General features: G+C 38.4%; 3 protein-coding genes across 9 annotated transcripts; all 3 read right to left on the bottom strand.

Moving 5' to 3' along the window:
• Positions 1–616: 616 nt before the first annotated feature.
• LOC126593031 (probable leucine-rich repeat receptor-like protein kinase At5g63930) lies at positions 617–4,669 on the bottom strand. 7 transcript variants are annotated; one of them, XM_050258884.1, is made up of 4 exons: positions 2,166–4,669; positions 1,941–2,047; positions 1,224–1,830; positions 617–1,093 (listed from the first exon to the last, which is right to left on the bottom strand). In XM_050258884.1, exons 1-3 carry the CDS (start codon positions 4,156–4,158, stop codon positions 1,795–1,797), a joined length of 2,136 nt encoding a protein of 711 aa, XP_050114841.1. In that variant the 5' UTR covers positions 4,159–4,669; the 3' UTR covers positions 617–1,093; positions 1,224–1,794. The 7 variants fall into 7 exon arrangements, with proteins under 7 accessions (XP_050114841.1, XP_050114838.1, XP_050114836.1 ...); XM_050258881.1 differs by having other exon boundaries at positions 1,941–2,030; XM_050258879.1 differs by having other exon boundaries at positions 1,941–4,669.
• A 1,791-nt stretch (positions 4,670–6,460) lies between these two features.
• On the bottom strand, positions 6,461–16,091 carry LOC126593030 (protein PIR). The gene is made up of 30 exons (XM_050258877.1): positions 15,774–16,091; positions 15,596–15,668; positions 15,369–15,433; positions 15,133–15,210; positions 14,899–15,018; positions 14,741–14,811; positions 14,563–14,655; positions 14,393–14,462; positions 14,249–14,313; positions 13,811–14,006; positions 13,558–13,709; positions 13,123–13,216; positions 12,783–12,998; positions 12,089–12,300; positions 11,736–11,877; positions 11,057–11,225; positions 10,797–10,873; positions 10,350–10,520; positions 9,979–10,055; positions 9,799–9,901; positions 9,547–9,666; positions 9,319–9,462; positions 9,066–9,215; positions 8,816–8,959; positions 8,627–8,714; positions 8,224–8,351; positions 7,852–8,059; positions 7,484–7,656; positions 7,177–7,383; positions 6,461–6,933 (listed from the first exon to the last, which is right to left on the bottom strand). The coding sequence occupies exons 1-30, from the start codon at positions 15,825–15,827 to the stop codon at positions 6,739–6,741; spliced, it is 3,855 nt and encodes a 1,284-aa protein (XP_050114834.1). The 5' UTR covers positions 15,828–16,091; the 3' UTR covers positions 6,461–6,738.
• Positions 16,092–21,653: 5,562 nt separating this feature from the next.
• LOC126593033 (uncharacterized) lies at positions 21,654–23,131 on the bottom strand. The gene is made up of 2 exons (XM_050258886.1): positions 22,024–23,131; positions 21,654–21,697 (listed from the first exon to the last, which is right to left on the bottom strand). The coding sequence occupies exons 1-2, from the start codon at positions 22,943–22,945 to the stop codon at positions 21,669–21,671; spliced, it is 951 nt and encodes a 316-aa protein (XP_050114843.1). The 5' UTR covers positions 22,946–23,131; the 3' UTR covers positions 21,654–21,668.
• Between the last annotated feature and the right edge of the window lie 320 nt (positions 23,132–23,451).

Raw genomic sequence — 23,451 nt, 5'->3', positions numbered from 1 at the left:
ATTTGTTTAATACAAAAGGTGATGGCCACTTGGCCAAAATTCAACACATCAGATATAGGATCATAACAGATACAGAGGGGGCATTGGGGGTGTGCAAAAGGTGCAGTGGCACAGGCCCTGAATTTTTTAGGGGCCCCAAATTTTTTGATCCTCCCTTATATTACACATGAGTATAAATTTCTAATAAAAAAAGTTTTAAGCTGAAAAGAAAATTCATCATCATCACAATTGGTTAAGCAGAGCTTGTACTCAATATATTAATTTTCTTCTTTTTTTTAACAATTAAAAACTTGTGTACTACTTTCTTCCACTTTTCTATTAAGCAATAAAAAACTAACTTGTGTATTACTTTCTTCCACAAAGACAAACGTATTTTCATATCTCTATTTCAGCTGTGCTCCATTTTTTTTTTATAGATGAACCCAAAATCATGACTTTATTTTGAAGATTATTCAATTAGTAAGAGGGAAGTTTGAATATTAATTGTTGACCTTTGTATGGATATATTGTCCAACAACAATTTTTTTTTTTAAATAAGGAGGGCCTTTTTATTAAATTCGGACAGGACCACCAAAATGTCAAAGACGGCCTGAACAAATATATACTGCTTACCGTATGAAAAACGGAACGTGTTATCCCCGTCAAATGGATCGAGAAGTCATAGGGTACATGTACAGGGAGAAGTTTATTGTATTTGTTTAGAATCAAGGTTCAGTATATCTATGGAATTGGTATCAAGATTTAATGAATCACTTTCAAAGTGTGTCCTTTCTCCTCTCATTTGACCCAATAAGCATGGAAACAACTTCTCTCATGGTCGGGCGGTCGAAAGGGGACATACTTGTGCACGTCAAAGCAATTTTCAAGACAGTAATCATGTGAGAGACAGTAGCTTCATCTTGTAAATCTAATCGAGCATCGAGTACTCCTGAAGACAACGAATGGTGCAGAAAATAGTTTCTTACCCACGTTAATAGGTCACCGCCTTCCTCTATCGATTGTACAGGCGTTCTGCCGGTCAGCAACTCCAGAAGGACTACTCCGAAGCTGTAGATGTCACATTTTTCTGTGACTTTCAAAGTGTATGCATAATCTGGAAGAAAAGATTATGTATCAGTATCTAAAGCATTAATAATCCTAACTATAACAGATAGCATTCGGGGGTTATATCAAATCGATCTTCTAAGTTGTATGGTATTAAGATTAGTTAAAAGACAGCTTACCAGGAGCAATATATCCATAAGAACCTGCAACTACAGACATAGTCGTAGAGTGTGGCATGTCCATCACCTTTGCCAACCCGAAATCCCCAACACGAGATTCAACCTTGTCGTCAAGAAGAATGTTATTGGACTTTATATCACGGTGAAAGATTATCGGTTTGCAATCATGATGCATGTAAGAGCGACCCTGAGCAGCCCCAAGAGCAATCATGAATCTCGTTGTCCAATCAAGACTACAAGATGTTCCATGAAGCAATTCTCCCAAGCTGCCTCTCGCCATGTACTCGTAAAGCAGAAGATTGCAACCCTGCTAGTCGCAGAAACCATATAGCTTTACAATATTTCGATGCCTGATTTTTCCTGAAGTTAGAATTTCAGCATGAAAACTGTTATCCACATTGTTCCCCTCCCTGTTGGATACTACCTTCTTAACAGCAAGTGTATGACCCGTCGTTCAGCCTGCTTTGTACACGGTTCCACAAGCTCCTCTTCCAATTGCAAAGCTCTCATCAATATTTTCAGTCGCCGCAACCAAGTCTTGGAAAGTGAACCCTGCAGCCTTTGGACAAAATTAGATGTCCAAAACCGGCAAAGAGAATGATTTTTCCTGCAATGAAGAAACTACGCTCGTGGGACGTCTCATGACATATACAAGGATTGCAATCAAAATGAGAGAAACACCACCAATAGCTGCTGCGATGATAGCGATGATTTCACCCAAGTGGGGGCGTTTCTTCGCCATATCCGGAGGAAAAGAGAGTGAATATGGTGATGTTGCGCAATCACCAAGAGGCCCACCGCAGAGTCCTTTATTCCCAACAAAGCTGTCAACATTCATATTCTGAAAGGATGGTAAATGAGGAATAGGCCCTGCCAAGGCATTGTACGACAGGTTGCAGACAAGTAGACTCAAAAGATTCTTGAAAACACCTGGAATTGTACCTGTCAAATTGTTGTTATTGAGTAGCAGGAATTCCAGTAAGATAAGATTTCCAAGCTGAGGAGGTATCTGCCCGGAAAGGTTGTTAAAACTGAGATTTAATGCAATCTGCAGGCTCGAAAGGGAACCCAACTCCGCTGGGATGCCGCCAGAGAATGAGTTGCCACCCATTTGTAGCTCAGTCAAACGTACAAGGTTTCCCAGCGCAACCGGTATGTTTCCGGAAAGATTGTTTTCAGAAAGCTTGAGAAGCTCCAACTGAGAAAGTGTTCCTATCTCACTTGGCAATGCATCTGAAAAGTTGTTATTGCTAAGATCAAGCCGTTGAAGTGTTTTACAATTGAAAATTTCAGGCGGTATCCTTCCAGAAAGAGAATTGGATGAGACATTAAAGGTCACCAACTGTGGGAGGCTACCAATCTCTCTAGGCAGCTCCGATGTGAAGTAGTTGCCCGAAAGGTGAAGCCTTTGCAAAGTTCTACAGTTGCCAATTTCTGGAGGAATGGCTCCCCTGAACTTGTTCTGATCCAACTCCATTGTAGAAAGGTTAACCAGTTTGCACATTTCAGATGGAAAAGTACCCGTGAGGTTGTTTCCAACTAGACGAAGCTGCACTAATGACTTGCAGCTTGTGATGCCATTTGGTATATTCCCAGTGAGCCTGTTAGACCCCAAATTTAACAAAATCATGTTAGAATTTCTGCAGAGATGATGAGGAACTCCCCCTGTTAGGAAGTTTTCGGATAAGTCAACCACCCAAAGCGCGCTATACACTCCAAGGCCTTGAGGGATTACACCACTCAGCAAATTGTGGAACAATTGCAGCATGATCAGTTCAGTCAAGTACTGGATTCCGATAGGAATTGAACCGGTGAGAAAATTGATAGAGAGGTCGAGCTTAGTCAGGTTTGTAAGGCTTGTGAACTCATCTGGAATAACACCTGTGAATTGGTTCTTGAAAAGATAAAGCAATTGCAATGCCGCTATCTTACTGAGCTCAACCGGTATCTCTCCTGATAACAAGTTCTCCGAAAGATCAATCTGTTTTACTAGAGAAAGATTGCCAATCTCTCTTGGAACTGTCCCATTCAACATATTTCTGTAAAGATACAACTTCTCCAGATAAGCGATGTTTCCGAGCTCCCTTGGAATCTCTCCCACAAGCTTGTTCTCATACAGGGCAAGAATTTCCAAATTTGTACAGTTGCCAAGCTCCTTTGGAATAACCCCGGAAAGCTGGTTACGCCAAAGAAACAAAGCTCCCAAATTCTCAAGCATTCCGAGCTCCTTAGGCATTTCTTCACTTAACTGATTTTCCGCTAGACCAAGAACCTCCAAGCTCTCACATTCACCTATCTCTGTAGGCAAGCTTCCGGATATTAAGTTCTCCCCTGCCCGGAAAGTCCTCAATCTTTTGAGATTTCCAAGAGAGCGCGGCAAAATTCCGCTAAGATTGTTAGAGTAGGCAATCAACTGGGACAGGGATGAAAGATTTCCAATTTCTTCATGGATAGGCCCTGATAATCTGTTGTTGCAGAGATTCAGTACTCGTAAACTTGAAAGCGTAGCTATTGGTTTAGGAATTTGACCTATAAAGTTATTGTCATTCAAATTTAGAACCTCCAAACTCGAACAATTTCCGATGTCTTCAGGTATACTCCAAGTCAGTTCATTGAAAGAAAGATTAAGATAGTTCAGGTGAACCAATCCGCCAATGCTCGGAGACAAATAACCCGAAAGATTCATTGAGCTCAAGTCAAGAGACAGCACAAGCGGATTGTATCCACTGCTGCAATTCACTCCTCTCCATCCACAAGGTGTGAAATCATTGGAATTCCAACTACCAAGATGATCAAACCTATCAACTAATCCGCTCTTGAATTTTAGAAGATATTGGCCCTCATCGTTAAGCCCATCGGATTCGAAAACCAAAAGGGCAGCAACAAGGACAACTATAGTAATCAAGAAACCATATGACATGTTCACCATAACCATCAAATGGAATTGAAACCAATAACCCTTAGTTTGTAGGGTTTCAGCACTCACAGCACCACTTTCTCATCAACATTTCCATGATTTTTTCAACGAAAACTAGACTTCGAGGAAGTTAACACAACAAATATGAAGGGTGATCACAAAAGCAAAAGATTCAGATTTGAGAAAGATACAAGGATTTTGATAACTTGCAGGGAACAATGATTTTACATACCTGGAGTTGATGACCAAAGTGGACAAAAAAAAAAAGGAATCCCATCAAAGAGAAGCAACCAAAACTCGAGGAAGCGGCAAGAAACGCAGTCCACTTTCCCGGGAAAATAAAACTTTCTGGGAAAATTCATTGGATGTTTATGGTTGAAAAGAAAGAGTGGTGCATCATGGCAGTGAATTGCCACCTTTCTAAAGATAATTTTAAAGGATAAAAAGCCAAGTGTTCATTCATTTTGTCACCCTACAGAATGTTTCAGAAGATCCTACTTTGTGTGAATCTGGAAGAGAGAGAGAGAGAGAGATAGTGATTTAGGAATGGCCGACAAAGCATGCACGAAGCATAAGCTTTTCTCCTCTCTGGCTCCTCTTCCATAATATTTTAGCGTTTCACAAAAGCTAACTGAGATTGTTTCAGTTTTGTATTGTTCTGCTGCTATTGTACTTCTTTTAACAGAAGAAATTAAGAAATTATACTTCTTTTAAAATGCACTTAAGAGTTTTTATTCAAAAATCGATGTGCTTCTAATAAAAGCGTTTTCAGTGATAATACTTTTTAAAGAAGCATATAAGAACCAACCGAACCCGGCCGGTCAAACCCTTGAGTCTTAGTAAAAGGTTAGTTGGCATGATCTAGTTTTGAGCAAGTTAAACTTGATTATACTTACGACTATACTTAAGTTCGATTCCTAGCATTGATAAATCACATGATGATAGTCAGTTGTTGAAATGTCTTTATGAGTCTTCTCGACTTCAAAAAAAGAAGGCTGTTGTGACTTTGCCGAAAAAAAAAATTTCACAAAAAAGTTTTATATTTATGATTGAGAGACACCGCAACATATGTACCACTGCCCCTTTCGGTCGTCGTACGCCTCTTCCACTATAACTTTTGTTTTGTTGTTGTATTTTTTGGGCTAACACGTAGGTTTTCCATACTTGTTTTGGATTGGAAAGCGTAAATGCTTTATGTTTTTGCAGATGATTAAGCATTTTGTTTGTTTTTCTTTTGCTATGAGTCATTAACGACTACATATATCAAATGAAATTGTATTATTGGATCAAGAAGTCATGTAGTGGTGTACGTGTTTAAAACAAGTTGCTCTCTCCTCTTGTCATAAATTTTACTTTAAAACTTTGAAAATAAAATTTAGAAGAGAGAAAATATAAAATGGCTGCTAAATTTTTTTAGTGACAACTTTCAATAGATTTTTCGTCGCTAAAGAGGTTGTTCATATTTTGAACAATTGTTTCTGGATAATTGTTTCATCACTACATGTTTATTTTAGTTGGGAGAAAAACGCGAAAGAGAAAATGATGGCAACTGATATGGTTACCTGATTGTGAGACACTGAAATAAAACAATAAAATTATTTTGTATTTAATTTACTATATTGACCATAACTTTTATTTTGCCTATTTTCCTTTAATTTTGTTAACAGAATTATTTAGATTTTTACTCTTTTTGATCTACAAAAAGAATTTTGTTAATAAGTACTGCCTTTATATGAGTTGGACATAGTTGATAATGTATACGTCATTGCTGACGATAACCCCTACCACTGGCACTGTATTGACAGCTGACATGTCTAAATGGCCACCCAAACACAGTAACATTGGCCGGCCGGACCAACAAGGCTGTACGGCCGTAATCACAAACTAAGGAGTAGGGATCCTTAAAACTGCCTAGGCTAGAAAATTTTCGATCACCCAAATCGGTACACCACTTATCATAATATGTAAAGAAAATATATTTTTCAATGTCCTTTCACTTGTATTATAACACGTAACCACTCAGGTCCCGCCCATGTAACAATTGCTGCATATGAATCTACAAGCCCAAGAGGGACCCAACAGGATCCTCTCTGGATCATTTTGGTGAAGATCCTGAGGATTCGTGAATCGTGTCGGTTTATCATACATCATGTAGTCAGTTTTTGTCAAGTACTGTTTGTGTTTAATTTTAAATAAAAATATTTAAAATAATTTCACTGCACGATGTACGATAAACAAACACCATTCATAGATCCCCAAGATCCTCACAAAAAGGATCCGGATTCCAGAGGAACTTTGTCATGTCTTTTGACAAAGACAATAATCTTAATCAGTATAGGATAATAGAGATTCGAACTTGAGGGCAAAGCGTTCGACATGCTACACTAGACCGGCTTAGCCCACGTCTGCATCTAAAAGTTGAGAGTATGCAATTCATAACGAACTTTTCAAAACAATGCTGTCTCTCCCTCTCTCTCTCCACTTGCATTGTCTACATAACTTGGAATGCAATCGTGATTAGGAAGTACAGAAACCAAAAGGAAGAGAACAGCTTAAGCATCAAGGAGTAATGAAATGACCTGACTTGTATAATTCAATTCAGGCCTCTTTCTGCGGAAGAGTTTCAAACGCAGAGACGGTGTTCTCGAACTTGACCCGATGCAGAGGGGCACCGCTTTGCTTGATAGCGCAAGCCGTCTTGTCTTCGAGAGGGCAGCGCGCCTTTAGCATGCTGAACACATGATTGTTTAGCCTCCTTGCTTTCTTCATTACTTCTAACAGACCGTCCCATCCCTTCACCACATATAACCAAACAACCAAGTTAAAACTTAAAACCATTACCATGTTTGCATGCAAAAACACATCATTGATCAGAGGACGAGTCAAGAACAGAGAGTTTACGGGGAAATTCGTAAACATTATTTGATACATTGAAACGAAGACAAATGTTGTAAACTATCAAAGGAGTTCTACAGAAAGTAGTAGGAAACAACAAATGGATGCGGAAGCGGATGATAGGATGTGTGACTTCTGTACCTGGACAAAATGAGGACTCTTGTGGGCTTGGCTGATCGATGCAGACTCCACTTCGGCAACGTTGAGGACCTGATGTGAAAAATCCAAGAGCTCAAAATGTAGCTGTTGCCCAAGCAAGTATATTATGGTGCAACCACCCCAAGCTATTGAATCACCCAGCACTTCATGACTGCTTGGTGTTACTCGAACAGACTCCTCTAGGTACCACTACAATTTAAGAATTACGATATGTTAGTAGTTAGCAGCAATAAAAGATGAGAAATATTCCGATTTCTAGCACAAGTAAACCAGGTACACCAGATCTTACAATTTGAAGACCACTGTATATACGATAGAAATCCTTTGACGTTGTGATGTCGATGAACCCTGTTTTTGGAACAGCACTCCATTTGCTACAATATTTGTCCAGAGCCGCACTAGTAAATGCTAGGGCGTATTCCAGCACACTTCCAGTATTCATGTTAGCCTTGTACAACAGATCTGCAGTGAAAGTAGACATCTGAAACCATCAACACGTAACAGAAATAAAACAGGAACCAAAATAGGATTACAGGTTTCTGCATTTTATTTCAATTAAAGCATGTGAATCAAAAAATCTCCAAAGAAAGTTTACAAGAACTACATAATTATATAGTATAAGCAGGAACTTTTTAGGAGTAACGTGCAACTGCACACCTGCAGCTTCCGCCTGTTTTGATAAGGTATGGAAGGAAGTCGGATTTCGGCACCCAGGATTTGACACAATTGCAGAAGTAGCTGATTTGAAGAGGTTGACAATAGGGCTTTCTCCGCCATCTTGAGAATGCAGTATTTGTCCATCTGCGCCAGGAAGCAAGCCCAACCAAGGGGCTGTTTGCATGAAATGTGTCGTATCTGTTTCTCTCTGTCAAGCAGTTGAGATCGTAATAGTAAGGATCAACCAGCCATCAAAATTAATTTCAATTAAAATAGCAATCAATGTGATGTGCAAAAATCAGGATACGCCTGCCTAATATCACATAGCAATGGCAAAACTAATGCTATCATTGAAGTATTCAAAACACTAACCAACACGATATCAAGAAGCCCCAACCAATATAACACACTTCCAATCTCCTTTATCCCTCGAAGAACTTCGGTTTTGAGCTGTGATTTGGTTCCCCAACTAAGTTGTTCTTTAACAAGCCTCATACAACCTGGGTTTAAAGAATTACAAAGGAAAATCAGAATATACCGCAAACACTGCGACAAAATTATGTGTGGTGGGGGTTGCTTTATTTGCAGATGCACTACTTATTGCTTCAATATTCCACAGAAAAACTTAATATAAAAGGATCAAAAGAGTACAGCTATATCCAAAAAAGGTTCAAACATTAACTTTTATTCATGAATCATGAGTCGTGACCCAGTCAATTCATTTTTTTGTTTTTCTAATTAACAAAGAACGCATACAAAACATAGCACTATGTACCTGTCACGCCTCCATCAAACGGAAGCAATCCAATAGACTTCGGCAAAGCTTCTTGTAGTCCTGTTATCATTGGTTCCACCGCAGCTATCTGAAAGAAGCACACATGACCGTGAAAATCAACATGGCGTTAATGTTATCAAAAGCTAACATGCATTAAACAAAGAAAATTTCTAACATAGCATGACATACCTTGTTTGACACATGATCTAGAAGTGCTCGAATTAGCCAAGGCAATGATCTAGACCCTAGAAGCCTAACAATTGAAAACATGTGGGGCATCCCAAAAAATCCACCGTGCAACCGTGCAAAACTCTGATGAGCTGCATTTAAGTCCTGCCATGACACAATTGATATTCAATACAGTAAAAAATACTAAACCAAAAGGTTTGCACTTACAATGACAAATGAGGAATTAGGCTTGGCAAGGAAGATTTCTTACTTTAGTACCACAATAGAAATTAGGCTTGGCAGAGGGAACCGATGGCTTTTGAATAGGTACAAGAGGCACCTTTGATGATCGGGTGAAACGCTGGGTAGTATTGCAAAGGATGAAGTTTGGCAAGAAATCATTTTGCATCTCTGACCAAATCTAGAATAAAACAAAATGAATAAGTGCATATAGAAAGTAAAAGACTCAAGATTCACAGTTCCGAAGTAGCTTAGTAACAAAGACAAAGAAAAAATTGCCAAACCTGGGAAGCAAGTCGACTACAGTATGACACAAGTGATATGTTTTCTTGCATCTCATTCAACATGATACTGAACGAGTCTATTGAGATATCTCTGGATAGCAACCCATGGGCATGTTTTAAGATATCCAACAGATTTTCTAATTCCTATCAACCAAAAAGTTATATTTGTTAACAAAGGGATTGCTTACACTATCAAGGAGACAAAAGTAAAACTCTGAAACTACTTACCACAATAGCGCATAGATCCTGAGACTCAAAACGATCAAATAGAAACTCGATATTATCTCTGAAAACTTTGTTCATCCGGTCAGCAATCAAACTTCTCAAATCAATCATCCTCCCAAGCAACTGTAGGCAATGAAATTTTACTCTTAAGTAGAGGAAAGTGATACTTATTTTACTCGTGTATTCAAAAAGCATAAATATAACCAGTTATAATAGGAAAACTAATGAAAATCACATATCAAAGTTAGAAATTACCTTAACTCTGGTCATCTTCAGTAGGGCAGTGAACCTCATAGGCTCGACTGAATATTTTTCTCCATTGTCCAATGCGAAGAGGAATGAAGTATCAAGTAGCTCACTGCAAGATAAGACAACTAACAAATGAAAATGGTTACTCTATTGGTGGTATTGAGAAGCCAAAGGAGGTTGACATACCTTGCTGCCCAGCTCTTGTAATAAGTGAAAATACTATCACAAAGCTTTGAAACAAATATATCAAAACAATGGTCCACCTGAGAGGGAAATGAAAATAATTAATCAACTACGGTGCAAGGAGATAAACAACAATCTATTCTCATGCATACAGTTGTATGAGACCCATAGATGTACCATTTCAAATACAATATACTATTAAAATATTCTTTTCAAAGCGAGATACAAAATTCAGCATGCAAATTTTCTGTCCTACAGAAGCCACAAGGACACTACTAGAATTAAGTATTAGTTCAATGCAACAAGCACCTAAGGCAAACATGAATATAATTGTGTTGGCTAATATCTTTTATAAGTAAACAAAATTCAGGTACCTCAGCCTCAATTTCATCATAGAGGAACCGTTGCTTGAGCAAAACCAGTGCTTGCTGAGCTGAATCATTATAGATGTCAAATGGCATCAACACACTTTCTAGGATGCCCGCATTCTGCGACTCCAGCATGTAATCCACCAACATCCAGGGTAGAGAACACTCAATGGGAAACTGATCAATAAGAAAAAACACGTTTCATAAAATTTAAGAACGAACAAAGCTTAAGAAAATATGGGCTGAACTATCCGAGGGTACAATACAACTTCAGAAAAATCTTTTTCAGCTGAAACACTTTCAACTTTGTAAACATACAGGAAAAGAGCATGGGAATATAAACTATTGAATGCATTGTTATACAAGTTCAACATGCTAGTATAATTCATTTATTGTCAAACATGCTAGTGCAATTCAAATGAGATCTAGATATTATGTGGAATAGTGTGCTACCTGAATAACACGAGAAGATTCCAAATAAAATTCTCTAAACCACAAGAAACCAAGATCCGTCAAAGTTGCCACAGTCACTGCAACGCAGTCAAAAGGACAAAGCTGAATTTTATAAAAGTGGTAAAAATTCTAGTTTAAGAAAGGAGCAAATCAATATGTTATCAGTTTCAGACAAAATGACGAGCTCTGATTGTAAGCCATAAGACTTAGCAACGTTATGCCTAAGGCATGTAAGACGAAAGGAGAGTTGGAAGGAATACCTGAGTAGTCCAATATATGCAGGAAGAATCTGAGCTTGTAAAAGAATGTTTCCAACTGTTTTAGATCATTAACAGGAATCTCAGACCCACTATTCCCAAAGAGTCCTCCAGGCTTCCTAAGATTACCACCAGATACTGCCTCATATATCAGGAACTGCAAGCAGTGAGCCTGAAAAAAGAAACTGAATTGATCAATTAGCTCAATCTTAGGGAGAGAGAATTATATGATAATGTACAAAAAAATATATTACTCAGTAGTTTACAAAAATTTGCAAAATTAAGCACAACTTGAAACTCGATTTAAGCTCTATTTCTTTAATAGCTTACAATTGAGCATCTATGTATTGGGTGAAAAGAGGAACGTGCAAGACATATAAGACCCATGCAAAATAGATTGAGTTATATATATGCTTAAAACTTGAAGGTGCTAATAATTTACTATTAAAAGCTCCCTTAACTTATTCATTATAAATGTGGGTCTTTGCAGATCCAGATTATGAGGGAAGTACTAATTGGATCAACATAGAAGTTTCTGATTAATTTCGTTTCCCAGTGAACAAATGGAAGGAAAAAACCAAAATACAAAGAGCAATATCAAGTAAGGAAAAAATCCTTGATTAACTGATAATAAAAAAAAAAATCTCAAATTTCATGAAAGAAGTAGGATGATGCAGGAAACCTGAGCAGCTGTTGGTGCAACCGGCCTTGGATAGAAAAAGTTTCCTTTGCTTTCATCACCCCCTTGTTGTAGGGATCCAGACTCAGACTTGCTAGTATTTGCCATCCAGTCTGCTGAAAGAGTCCGCATATCAGAAAGGATCCTGAATTGAATGAAACTTATAAGCAAAATGAAAAAGATGCACCAAAAATTTATATTACATTAATAAGGTATTTCATTTTTCGTTATGGTAAACTGAACGATGCTATAAAAGAGAAAGAAAACAATACAAAAGCAATGAACCAGTCCACTAAGAACTCTTTTCTAGTAAGAGACCCAAGAAAAAATCATATTAAACAAACTTAAAGTCCCACCTGGATAGGTCCTTCTTCTTTCGGAAGGTAGTCCTCAACATAGTGGCCAATGTATTCTGAACAAAATCCTGGACCTCTGCATGAATTGTCTCCCATAAAGCATCAGCTACCAAAGTGTCGTTGCGCTGCATCAGTGACCCAATGCTCTTTATGTAACCAACAAGTTCAACCAGTGCTTTCCTTTCCTCTGCACTATAGTTATATCGTACCACCTAAGAGAGATTTCACAATAGTTGTGATCTACCATTAGGAAGACAAGAACTGAATCGATAAACTTAAGACATGCATATATAAGTTAGATATGTATGTTAACGTTAGCCTTTTAGGTCATTAACGTTTCTTCCATGTATAACCTAAACGGCGATTTCAAAATTGAGTAAACAGAACCAAGCATTAAATTATTACGTGCATGGAGATCCAGGCTTCAACCCAATTTTTAAACCCTACTTCAAGCTAAATGTGACCTCAAAAAAAGATTTACATTATCGACCACATTCTTTAGTAATGTATTGTTACCATAGGACGGACTACCAATCCTCCATTCATTATTTTCGTGCTATGCCTTTTTTTTCCACAGGTTTTAAATTTCTTATTCACACTAGCGTCTTGTACCGAAATCTTAAAAACATTTACAGATTACTGAGTCTGGGATCAACAGAAGCAATTACAACATTTCAGATATGGGAGACAATACCTTTTCATAGTCAGAAAATGATGCTAAAGCCTCTTGTGTTTCAGAAGGAACTATATCCTTGCAGGGACGAGAAAACTTCCATGCACATTGTTCCCAAATGCGTGCAGTCCATCTACTCAACAGCTGAAAACCTTCAACAACCATATCATATATGTTTCCCTTCACTTCTTTGCACCAATCAATATCTGGATTGTCTGTTGCCTTCAACAACAATAACTACATAAAGCAGAATGAGCAACTTCAGAAAATTACATAAGAGGGCCGAAAAGAATTCATATTCATAATACAGGTTTACTTTTATTTTGTGCAGATGAAGGACTGAGGAGTAGGAGGAAGAGACCTGATTCATGGAGGAAGAAAAACGAATTGCAAAGTCATCATGCTCCGCACGGATGGATCCAATGTGATTGATGATTAGATAATGTCTCTGATAAGTATATCAAGTAAAGGCCTCACTAAATAGATGCAACAACAAAGAGATTTTTGTGCAAATCTCAAAGACACTAAACAAGACAAAACTATAAAGTTACAGTCAGATTCGGTAACCAAGCAAATACCCATGTGCCCAATAAAAGATGATCAGAGTACTAGTAGACTTCTATAACAATGTAAGAGTTGAGTCAGCAGTCTAATGTTCCCAATACAAGCTTTAGAAAAGTGGATTCACTTACATTAATGAAAATAATTTTTCTTATAAAACTGAGTGAGGCTAAATTCCCAATATAAAAACACAATTTTACTTTTAATAAATAATGAAAACAAATCAAAAGGATATTCTTGTGCCTCGCGGGATGGAAGCTCATGAGGTGAGGGAAGACTAAGAAGACGAGTTTGGGTGGAAAACTTCTGGAAGTATATTGACAATTCTTTCATGATTGCAACAGGAGAAAGATGAAGATCTGGAAATGCAGGAATTACTGGATCATTCTGGAAGACAAATAACAAAGAAACAAATAGAAGCCTTTAGGCGAGAGTGCAGATAACTTTTTAATTTCTGAACTTTGAAAATCATTACAACTATATATTACCTTAAATATATTGATCAGTCTGTTGATTTTCACTCTCTTGTACAAAGACTCGCTATCTTTTTCCGATGATGTTGCTAAAACAACAAGAATTGGCAAAACACGTAGAAGAATATGCCGCTCTGGGAACAGAAGTGCAAAATCCAGCTCTAATGACTCAACAGCAAAGACTATGAGAACTTGAAGGATGTCTTCTACACTATATCGTGTCAAGGAACTCATAGCACACTGTATCACCAATTGCAAAAGTAACAAATTGACAACAACAAGAAAAGGCAGATCACTATAATTTTTGGACAAGGTGAATAAAATCAGTAGCTCCAATTAAGTGAAATGAGTAGAGTTGAAAGTATCAAAATAAGTCGTCATTTCTTCTACTCATTTCATATAGAATTGTAATGTCAGACAAAATAAGTCCAATGACTCCGGTACACAGGATACTTGTTCACGCGGAACATCTCCACATGCAAATTCAATAAGATAGCCCACCTTGTGCTAAGGAAAATCTGCAGCAACATACAGTGATATTATGTATCCATCTAAATCTGCATATCATGAAGATAGTGAAGGAGACCACAGTCACACCTGTAAGTCATCTAGCTCCTCTCTCATCGTATCAGTATCATGCCACTGTACACTTACTTGTGTGAATGTCCTGAAAAATTCACAATAAGCCAAATAAGAGAACTAATCATGGAGACATGCCATGTCAAAGGTACAGTAAAAAAGATATAGAATGGTAATAATTGTCTTACCTTTTATACCAAGAGAAATCATTCGGTATGCTTGCTTTGGCATTTTTGAGATGATCAAGTTGCACCAGAGTGTCAAGTAACTTCAACATGGACCTGGAGCGTGAACAAATTAGTGGGACCCATATTGACACACATCAAAACTAAAGAAAGAAAATGTTTCGGAAATGTTATTGCATACCAGAGATGAGTTACTGTGGGGCCATTAATGCGTCGCTCAGGCCTAGAAAACCGTTGCATATCTGCAGCTAGCTGTACAAAAACATCCATGCCACTGTGAAAATTCAAATCAAGGATAACAAACAAAGTGTGTAAATTGAGGTTTGAAAAAGCTAATACCTTTGCGGCAGCTGATGCTTGCCATCGCTGTATTTCACGCAAACGGCTCATTTCCAAGTCCAAAACTTGATATGTTTCTAGATACAAGTCAGCTTGACTTTGTTTCATATTATCAGGAAGCTGCCACAAAAGATACATACACACACATTAGAGACAAGTCAGCTCAACCATTTATAAAGATTTTCCGAAACAATGCTAGCTTGTACGAGTGACAACTTGAAGGAAGAGCTTAACCTGAGGAAGTGCTTTGACACAACTGCGATATGTATAAAGCACCGATCCCATCTCCTTTCCCTCTTGAATAAGAGCATTCTGCATAAGTTGCAATTTTTATCGAAAACACAATCAAAGACAACATTCAGATGCATCCGAAAATGAGTACAAAAATGTTGCCAAAATGCTTCTTTGTGTCTACATTTACACCAAAAATCGATTCAAAGACAAAAAAATAGCAACAAATAAGTATGCACCAGCTGATTGAGAGCTTTTGTGTCTTCTGTCAACGATAGGCGATAAGCGGAAACATCGCTATACTCTACAAAATGTAAATAACAACAAATTAAACTTCAAGACAGTTGCTTTAATCGGAAAAAAAAAAAAAGCTAAATTTAGTTCATAATATCAAACACTTCACTCAAGACTTCCAAATCAACACCAAAAACAATTCCAATTCCAACAAAAGAAACGAAAAACGCACCGATGGGACTATCCGTTGCGCCGGTATCAGTCGAAACCCAAATTCCCGGTCCTTGAACCTCCGCTTGCTCATCCTACATTCAACCAAAATTAAATAAAATTGTAAAAAAAAAATCAGATTAAACACAAGTAAATCAAATTAATGTGAATTCAACCAAAATCAAAGCCATTTTTCGGACCTCGAGTGAGAAGGTGGATAGAGCGGCAATGGCTTCTTCAACTGGAACAGCCATGGCTGAAGTCTTTCCCACAGTAAGATCTGAGTAAAAATTGAAGCTTTCAGAGTGGAAGCTTTAGATTAGAAAGGAAAGCAGCATCGTCGCATTCTGCTTTGAGTTTAAGCTGCTTTTTTGGCCAGCGCTTTTGGCTGACGGAGTTTGCGGGTGAAGTGCCTTTTTTTTTTAGGTGGGAAGGAAGGAGATCGCGAGCGAGCCGTATCCGCTGTGTGGTCTGAAGGCGGTTGTCATCATCGGTGCTGACTAAACGACTAAGCGGAGTGGGTGCACACTACTCCATTAGGACAAATATGTCCTTAACTGCAAAAAGGACTAATTAGCAATTTTGGAATACTTTCGAACAAGAAAGACATCCTTGGGGTCAATTCATGAATGAGGATAAATATAACGGAATTGTATCCGCTCTGGACCTTAGTTTCCGGAGCCTAAGGATCAATTCATCTGGGCGGTTGATTGGTGTGTAAAAGAAATCAGAGCTATTGGTTTTGTGTGGTAGACCAGGAAAATGAGTTAATGAGAAACGTTAAATTGAATTTGTATGGCCCAGATAAATTGATCCTCAGGCTCCGGACACTAAGGTCCGAAACGGATCCAATTCCAAATATAACGTCGTGTTTACCCTTTTACATGACTAAAATATGAGAGTAAAGTGTAGAGAAAATTGTACAAAATGGTTCTTCAATTTTAACTTAATTGGAGCAATGGTCTTTCAACTAAAAATTTATGATTATTAGTCTCTTAACTCCTTAAAACGTGCAATTACGATCCTTTTATCAATTGTTAGAATTTCGTCAAATGAGTCATGTTGGAATGATCATTTTTATTAAATAAAATTAACCTATTTTCATGAAAAATAAAGTTATAGAATAATTTTTTGTTAAAGCAAACTCAGTCCAAATTCTTTTCATTAAAAAACCCTTTTATTAACTTAATTTTTCATCAAAAATGATTTACGCACTCCGCTTCTAACACAAGTTCATTTAATCCGGGGACGGGTCCCGGCCGGCCCTTTAAACAACATAATGGCTGCATTAGATTGCGTTCTCTCTTTTAAGTCACATTTTCATTGGCTTGCTTTAAGATCAAGCATCAATCATGTCTTATGCACCAAGACAGCTGAATTTGACTGCCTTTTAAGCTAACAGTCAATGAGTACAGAAAATAATTACTACCACTACAAAAAAAGGAAAACCCTAAGCCAATAAGGCTCCTGCTTCGTGAGAGTCGGAAAGAGAATTCTATCGTACACAGTTGTACTCTTGTTATCTTACACTGACTTTATAAAGAGATTGTTTCCACAATTCAAATCCGTAACTTTTTTATCGCAAAACAGCAACTTTTCCGTTGCGCCAAGGCTCGCCGTCAATTACTTCACTGCTAAGTGGGCAAAATTTAGGTTTAATTACACAGCAAGGGAGAACCGTAACAAATTCTAACCCTTGCATTGCAACTATCTTTGACAGTACTATCAGGTCGTCTGCTTAGCAGAAATCACCCGGTCCAATGTCTCGTCTGGGGCTGATTCCAGTCGTCTCCATGTCTGCAACAATTGCAACGGCTGCATCTAGCTCCACGAGGTCGAGACACAGTGAGATGATTTCATCGTAAAGGGGACTGCAACGGAAGAGAAGAAAAAATGATGTAAACAAGACCCCAAAATATAGAATCAAATCTCTTTGGCAAGCGATAATTTGTGTGGATGAACGTGTTTTAGATCATGAACGCGAACACCTACATCATCTCCGGTTTCTGTTTTGTTTTCAGTTTTGTCATACTCAACTTAAGGAACATGGTCTTACCTGCCGAATACATAACCAAGACTATGCGTAGTCTGTAATATATTCAAGAAAGCTGACGGCAGAGGAGCCCTTACTGGTTACTGCCGCACGCAAAAACACGGTACAGTCCCCATTTGTGGGTACTCCTCCTCATCATCATCTTTGTCATCATCATCATCAGCTTCAGCTTCGTCATTTTCCACATCTTATGCAACATCAACAGTGACACTGTCCGAAACATCTTCAGCCTTTTCTTGATCAGTACCGAAGCCTTCTCCCATGAAACGACGCTTCCAGAACTCTGTATTTCCTTTTTCTAGCTTGATACATGAGAGCAGTTCATCAAGCTCTTCATCAACCTGTAAGACGAAACACATTCAGATTTGATCAGTATAGAGTGAAGTTCCTGTAATCTAATTAGAGCTGCACACTAAGTTTATCACGTGCTTAAGGGATTGAAGTCGTAAGAGATTGGGATAAACTAGACTTGTAAAGCTATCAAGGAATGTATTTGATTGTATATAAAGCTGGAAGTAATCCTGGTATGAGTAGGTTTAACTATTCTGATATGATAACTTTGGTTTGTGGTGATAAGGGTATTTGTTTATACAATTTGATTAGGATTACATGATGGGAAGTAACCTAATCAAATACCAACACTAAGGATATGTAATAGAGGTCCCTGCATTCACACTGATTACGCAAACCAGAGAGAACAAGCCCCATTGTTTGTTGATTGCATACAGTAGTGTTGAGTGTAGAAGAGCTCTAGTTTCCGCTGCAATGGCTTCACAAGGTTAGTGGTTAATTGTATTTGTGATTTGCTTATTTCCGCTATTAACTATATTACAGTTCCAAGGGCAGCTAAAATGGGGAAGCATTGCTTGCAGAGCTATGCAACCCCCCGACATAAGGAGCAGGTGTCCTTGTATTGAATTTTGAATGTCTATATTTTGTATTATGTAAAACTAAGTACAATGAAAGCTCATATAAATGAGCGGAAGAAAGGAAAAGAAAACAGAAGCCGAAAGAAAGGGAGGACAAGCAGAAAACATGGAGCAGAAAACATGGAAAAGTAAAGGTGAGGAAAACATGGAAAAGTAAGAAAACATGGAGCATAAAACATGGAAAAGTAAAGGTGAGGAAAACATGGAAAAGTAAAGGTCACCATACACCCATGCTTTCTTCCAATACTCCCCCTCAAGCTGGATCAAAGGGATTAATTGATCCAAGCTTGAACAAAAGACGTTGAAAATCAGCAGAGGGTAATCCTTTTGTGAAAATATCCGCAAGTTGATCATGACTGCGCGTGTAGTGAGTGTCGATCACCTTGGACTGAACTTAATTTCTGACGTAGTGACAATCAACTTCAATATGTTTAGTTCGCTCATGGAATACAGGATTCGATGAAATGTGCATCGCGGCCTGATTATCACAGTGTAGGGACATGGGTTGTTGATGAGGAAAACCTAAAGTCAACAGAAGGCTTTTGAGCCAAATAAGTTCACAAGCAGTGGACGCCATAGCACGATACTCTGCCTCTGCACTAGAGCGTGCAACAACACTTTGTTTCTTGCTTTTCCAGGTAACTAGGTTGCCTCCCACAAACGTACAAAACCCAGTGGTAGACTTGCGATCGAGAGAATTGCATGCCCAGTCAGCATCGGTATAGCCTGAGATCTGAGTGTGACTATTGTTGCGCATAAGAATTCCTCTACCAATGGAACCCTTAAGATAACAACGATGAACAATCTTCAAATGATTCATGCTTGGAGAGTGCATAAACTGGCTAACAATGCTGACAGCATATGATATATCAGGACGTGTGATAGTCAGATAAATGAGTTTGCCAACCATTCTTTGATAGTAACTTAAATTGGGAACTGGATCACCGTGAGTTTTTAGCTTCAAGTTGCTATCCAAGGGGGTACGAGCAGGCTTGCAATCTGTCATTTTTGCTTCGTGAAGAAGATCCATGACATACTTGCGTTGGTTGAGGAAGAAACCCTTGTGAGAGTGTGCCATCTTGATGCCCATAAAGTATTTGAGAGTGCTAAGATCCTTGATAGCAAACTTGTTGTTGAGATACTGTTTAAGAGCATTAATCTCTGACATATTATCACCTGTCACAATTAGATCATCAACATAAATGAGCACAACTAGTTTACCCACTAAGCTGGAATGAACAAATAGGGAAGAATCCGCAATACTTCGACAAAAACCAACCCTTTCCAGAACATGACTGAGCTTGGCATACCATGCACGTGGACTTTGCTTGAGACCATAAATGGATTTATGGAGTTTGCACACCATTTCTGGATTGTTTGATTGAGGATGACATGGTGGTAGCTTCATGTAAACCTCTTCTTCAAGTTCACCATGCAGGAAAGCATTTTTAACATCCATTTGAAAGAGAGGCCATGCATTGTTAATTGCAACCGACAACAATACTCTAACATTGTTCATTTTTGCCACCGGAGCAAATGTCTCTTTATAATCGACGCCATAGGTTTGTGTAAAACCTCGAGCAACCAAGCGAGCCTTATTCCTTTCGATTGTGCCATCTGAATGAAACTTAGTTTTGTACACCCAACGACTCCCCACTGCCTTCTTTCCTTTTGGAAGTTTCACTATAGTCCATGTGTTATTTTCATGGAGGGCTTGAAGCTCCTCTGCCATAGCATATCTCCACTCACTGTGAAGATTGGCTTCTTGAAAACTTTGAGGTTCTCGAGCTTCATTAATGGCACTTAGGAATGTAGCAAAAGAAGATGAGACTTTACTATAATCAATAACATCAGTCACGGGATACCTGGCAGTGTAGGTCACATAATCATGCAACTTGGATGGAAGTTTCCTCTCTCGTGCAGGATTGCGACGAACTGTAGGAGATTGAACTACAGGTATTTGAACAACATCATGGTTGGAAGGATCACTGGAGGGTGCAGTGTGAATCTCTGATGAGGAAGGGTTTTCATCTTCAAGATGTTCCACCGAGTGAAGGTTAACATCATCCGGCACATGATCACTAGGAGTGCATGTTGCATCTTCTCCGTTTGGATATGGAAAAGGAAATAAGTCCATCAAATGCTCCCCCTGTCTAGAGTAATCCAGTGATTGTGAGAAGTAAGGAACATGTTCTTCAAATTTAACATCCCTTGAAACAACCATTTTTCTAGTTGTTGAATTATAGCACTTGTAACCTTTTTGGGTAGATGAATAACCTAGAAAGACACATTTGGCAGCCCTTGGGTCTAGCTTGTCACGATTTTGAGTTTGAATGTGAACAAAGCATGTACACCTAAAGACTCTCAAATGGGAAAAGTTGATCTTTCTATTTTTCAAGACCTCATAAGGTGATTTAAAATTCAACACTTTACTAGGCAATCTATTGATGAGATATGCCGCAGTAAGGACTCCTTGAAACCAAAACTTTTTAGGCACATTCATGTGAAACATAAGAGCTTTAGTCTTCTCAAGTAGATCTCTATTCTTCCTCTCGGCCACCCCATTTTGTTGAGGTGTTCCAACACAGCTTGTTTGGTGTAATATACCATGCGTGCTCAAGTAGTGTGACATGTTATGAGACATATATTCTGTGCCGTTATCTGATCGTAAAATATGAATTTTTGAAGCAAATTGGGTGGCCACAAGTCTATGAAAATCTTGAAAAACTTCCATCACTTCACTTTTAAATTTCAAAAGATACAACCAAGTAATCCTTGTGAAATCATCCACAAAAGTTACAAAATATTTGTATCCATCAAAAGACTTTATAGTTGGTCCCCAAACATCAGAATGCACAATTTCAAAAGGGTTACTAGCCCTAGACAAAGAGGAAGTAAATGGTAATCTAGTAAACTTAGAAAAATGACAAACATCACAAGGACTTGTAACTTTGCACATATTTGGGAACAAGGTGGATAGAACTTTTTCAGAAGGATGTGCTAGGTGTTGGTGCCAAAGTTGTTTTTCTTGAGCTAAGCTTGAAGTGACTTGAAAAACCTTGGGAACTTGAATATGCTTGGAAAGATAGTAGAGACCATTTAAGAAAAATCTTTCACCAATCATCTTCTTGGTGACTACATCCTGAAAGATCACATTTTTGGGAGAGAAAATGGCAAGACAATTTAATGAGTTTGTGATCTTGCTAACAGATAAAAGTTGAAAAGGGAATGAGGGAACATAAAGAGCCTCAGACTCGACATCACTTGAGATCAAATGTATTTTTCCTTTTCCCACAACCATAGCATTTTTTCCATTGGCAACTGACACTTGGGATGGAATAGAAATTTTTTCAAATTTATGCAAGTTTGTAGACTTGTTAGTCATATGATCAGTGGCTCCAGAATCTATAATCCAATAATCATGCACATTACCAATGTTGAGAGCAGTTGAGAAGGAATGTAAGATACCTGGGATGTCCCTTTGTACCACGCCTTCATTTCCAGCTAGGAAGCCATCAAACTGTCCTAGTAGTGCAGTTTGATTGTTGTCACACTGATTTAGTGGTCCTTCACTATCTCCAAGACCTTGTTTCTTGTGAAGAAACATAGCAAACTCGTTGATCAGTGCAGCTGGATTGGTGGTGAACTTCAGTGCTCCATCAAAAGAAGTTGTGGCAACATGATTTGCCTTGTAAGAAGGGTTGTACGAGCCTTTCGAGACACCTTTGTTATCCCTAGGAAACTTTGGTTTTAACTTTGGATGAAGAATCCAGCATCGATCTCTTGAGTGCCCACCAGCATCACAATGGCTACATTTTAAGCCAGTTTTCTTTCCTTTGTAGCCTCTCTCCTCACCAAGTTTTTGGTTAGAGAAGTAAGCCCTAGCTTCTGGTATATTTGCCTTCATGTCCATGGTCATGACTTTCCTTCGAACCTCTTCTCTTTGAATTGTGGCACACACACTTGAAAAAGAAGGCAGGTCGGGATTCATGAGGATATGACTTCGAAGATCTTCGAATTCAGGACTCAGACTTGCTAGGAGTTGGAATATTTTGTCTTCCTCGGCTCTTTTAGTTAGCACAGCAGCGTCGATGGTGTGTGGTCGATACACATTCAGCTCGTTCCACATAGTGGTCAGCTTTCCAAGATGTTGCACAAATGGCTTTCCTTCCTGTTGCAAACCAGCAATGTCCTTCTTTAACTGAAACACTCTAGCCGCATTGTTCTGATTTCCATACATTTCCTTGAGATTTTTCCAAAGAGTCATGGAGGATTCAACATAGCTAAAAATTTCTGCAATCTTACGATCCATGGAATTGAGTAGCCACGACATGACCAACTGGTCTTTGCATAGCCAAGCATCATACTCCGGTGAGGTAGTCTCAGGCATTGGAATAGCACCATTAACATAACCAAGCTTTGATCGTCCTCCCAGAGCAAGAGAAACTGCTCTCTCCCATGGAAGATAGTTAAACTCATTTAGCAAGACAGAACTAAGACGTTGATTTGGGTTGATATCAATATCTGAGTGTGGTGATGGTGGAGTAGCATGAAAGTCGTCTCCTTCCAAATTTACTAAGATTTCTAGTTTCCGCTGCAATGGCTTCACAAGGTTAGTGGTTAATTGTATTTGTGATTTGCTTATTTCCGCTATTAACTATATTACAGTTCCAAGGGCAGCTAAAATGGGGAAGCATTGCTTGCAGAGCTATGCAACCCCCCGACATAAGGAGCAGGTGTCCTTGTATTGAATTTTGAATGTCTATATTTTGTATTATGTAAAACTAAGTACAATGAAAGCTCATATAAATGAGCGGAAGAAAGGAAAAGAAAACAGAAGCCGAAAGAAAGGGAGGACAAGCAGAAAACATGGAGCAGAAAACATGGAAAAGTAAA

This window comes from Malus sylvestris, chromosome 12 (genome assembly GCF_916048215.2).
Source record: "Malus sylvestris chromosome 12, drMalSylv7.2, whole genome shotgun sequence".
In the NCBI taxonomy this organism is placed as follows: domain Eukaryota; kingdom Viridiplantae; phylum Streptophyta; class Magnoliopsida; order Rosales; family Rosaceae; genus Malus; species Malus sylvestris.
This window is presented reverse-complemented; position numbering and strand designations above follow the sequence as displayed.

Excerpts from the sequence above, each read along its gene's own strand:
- LOC126593031 (XM_050258878.1), bottom strand. The coding sequence starts at position 4,158 with ATGGTTATGGTGAACATGTCATATGGTTTCTTGATTACTATAGTTGTC.
- LOC126593030 (XM_050258877.1), bottom strand. The coding sequence starts at position 15,827 with ATGGCTGTTCCAGTTGAAGAAGCCATTGCCGCTCTATCCACCTTCTCA. Across the intron at positions 14,314-14,392 it reads AGGAGCTAGATGACTTACAG|ATTTTCCTTAGCACAAGGTG; the intron begins GTGTGACTGTGG and ends ATGTTGCTGCAG. Across the intron at positions 11,878-12,088 it reads AAGAAGAAGGACCTATCCAG|GATCCTTTCTGATATGCGGA; the intron begins GTGGGACTTTAA and ends CATTCAATTCAG.
- LOC126593033 (XM_050258886.1), bottom strand. The coding sequence starts at position 22,945 with ATGCCTGAGACTACCTCACCGGAGTATGATGCTTGGCTATGCAAAGAC. Across the intron at positions 21,698-22,023 it reads GGTACAAAGGGACATCCCAG|GATGTAGTCACCAAGAAGAT; the intron begins GTATCTTACATT and ends GTGATCTTTCAG.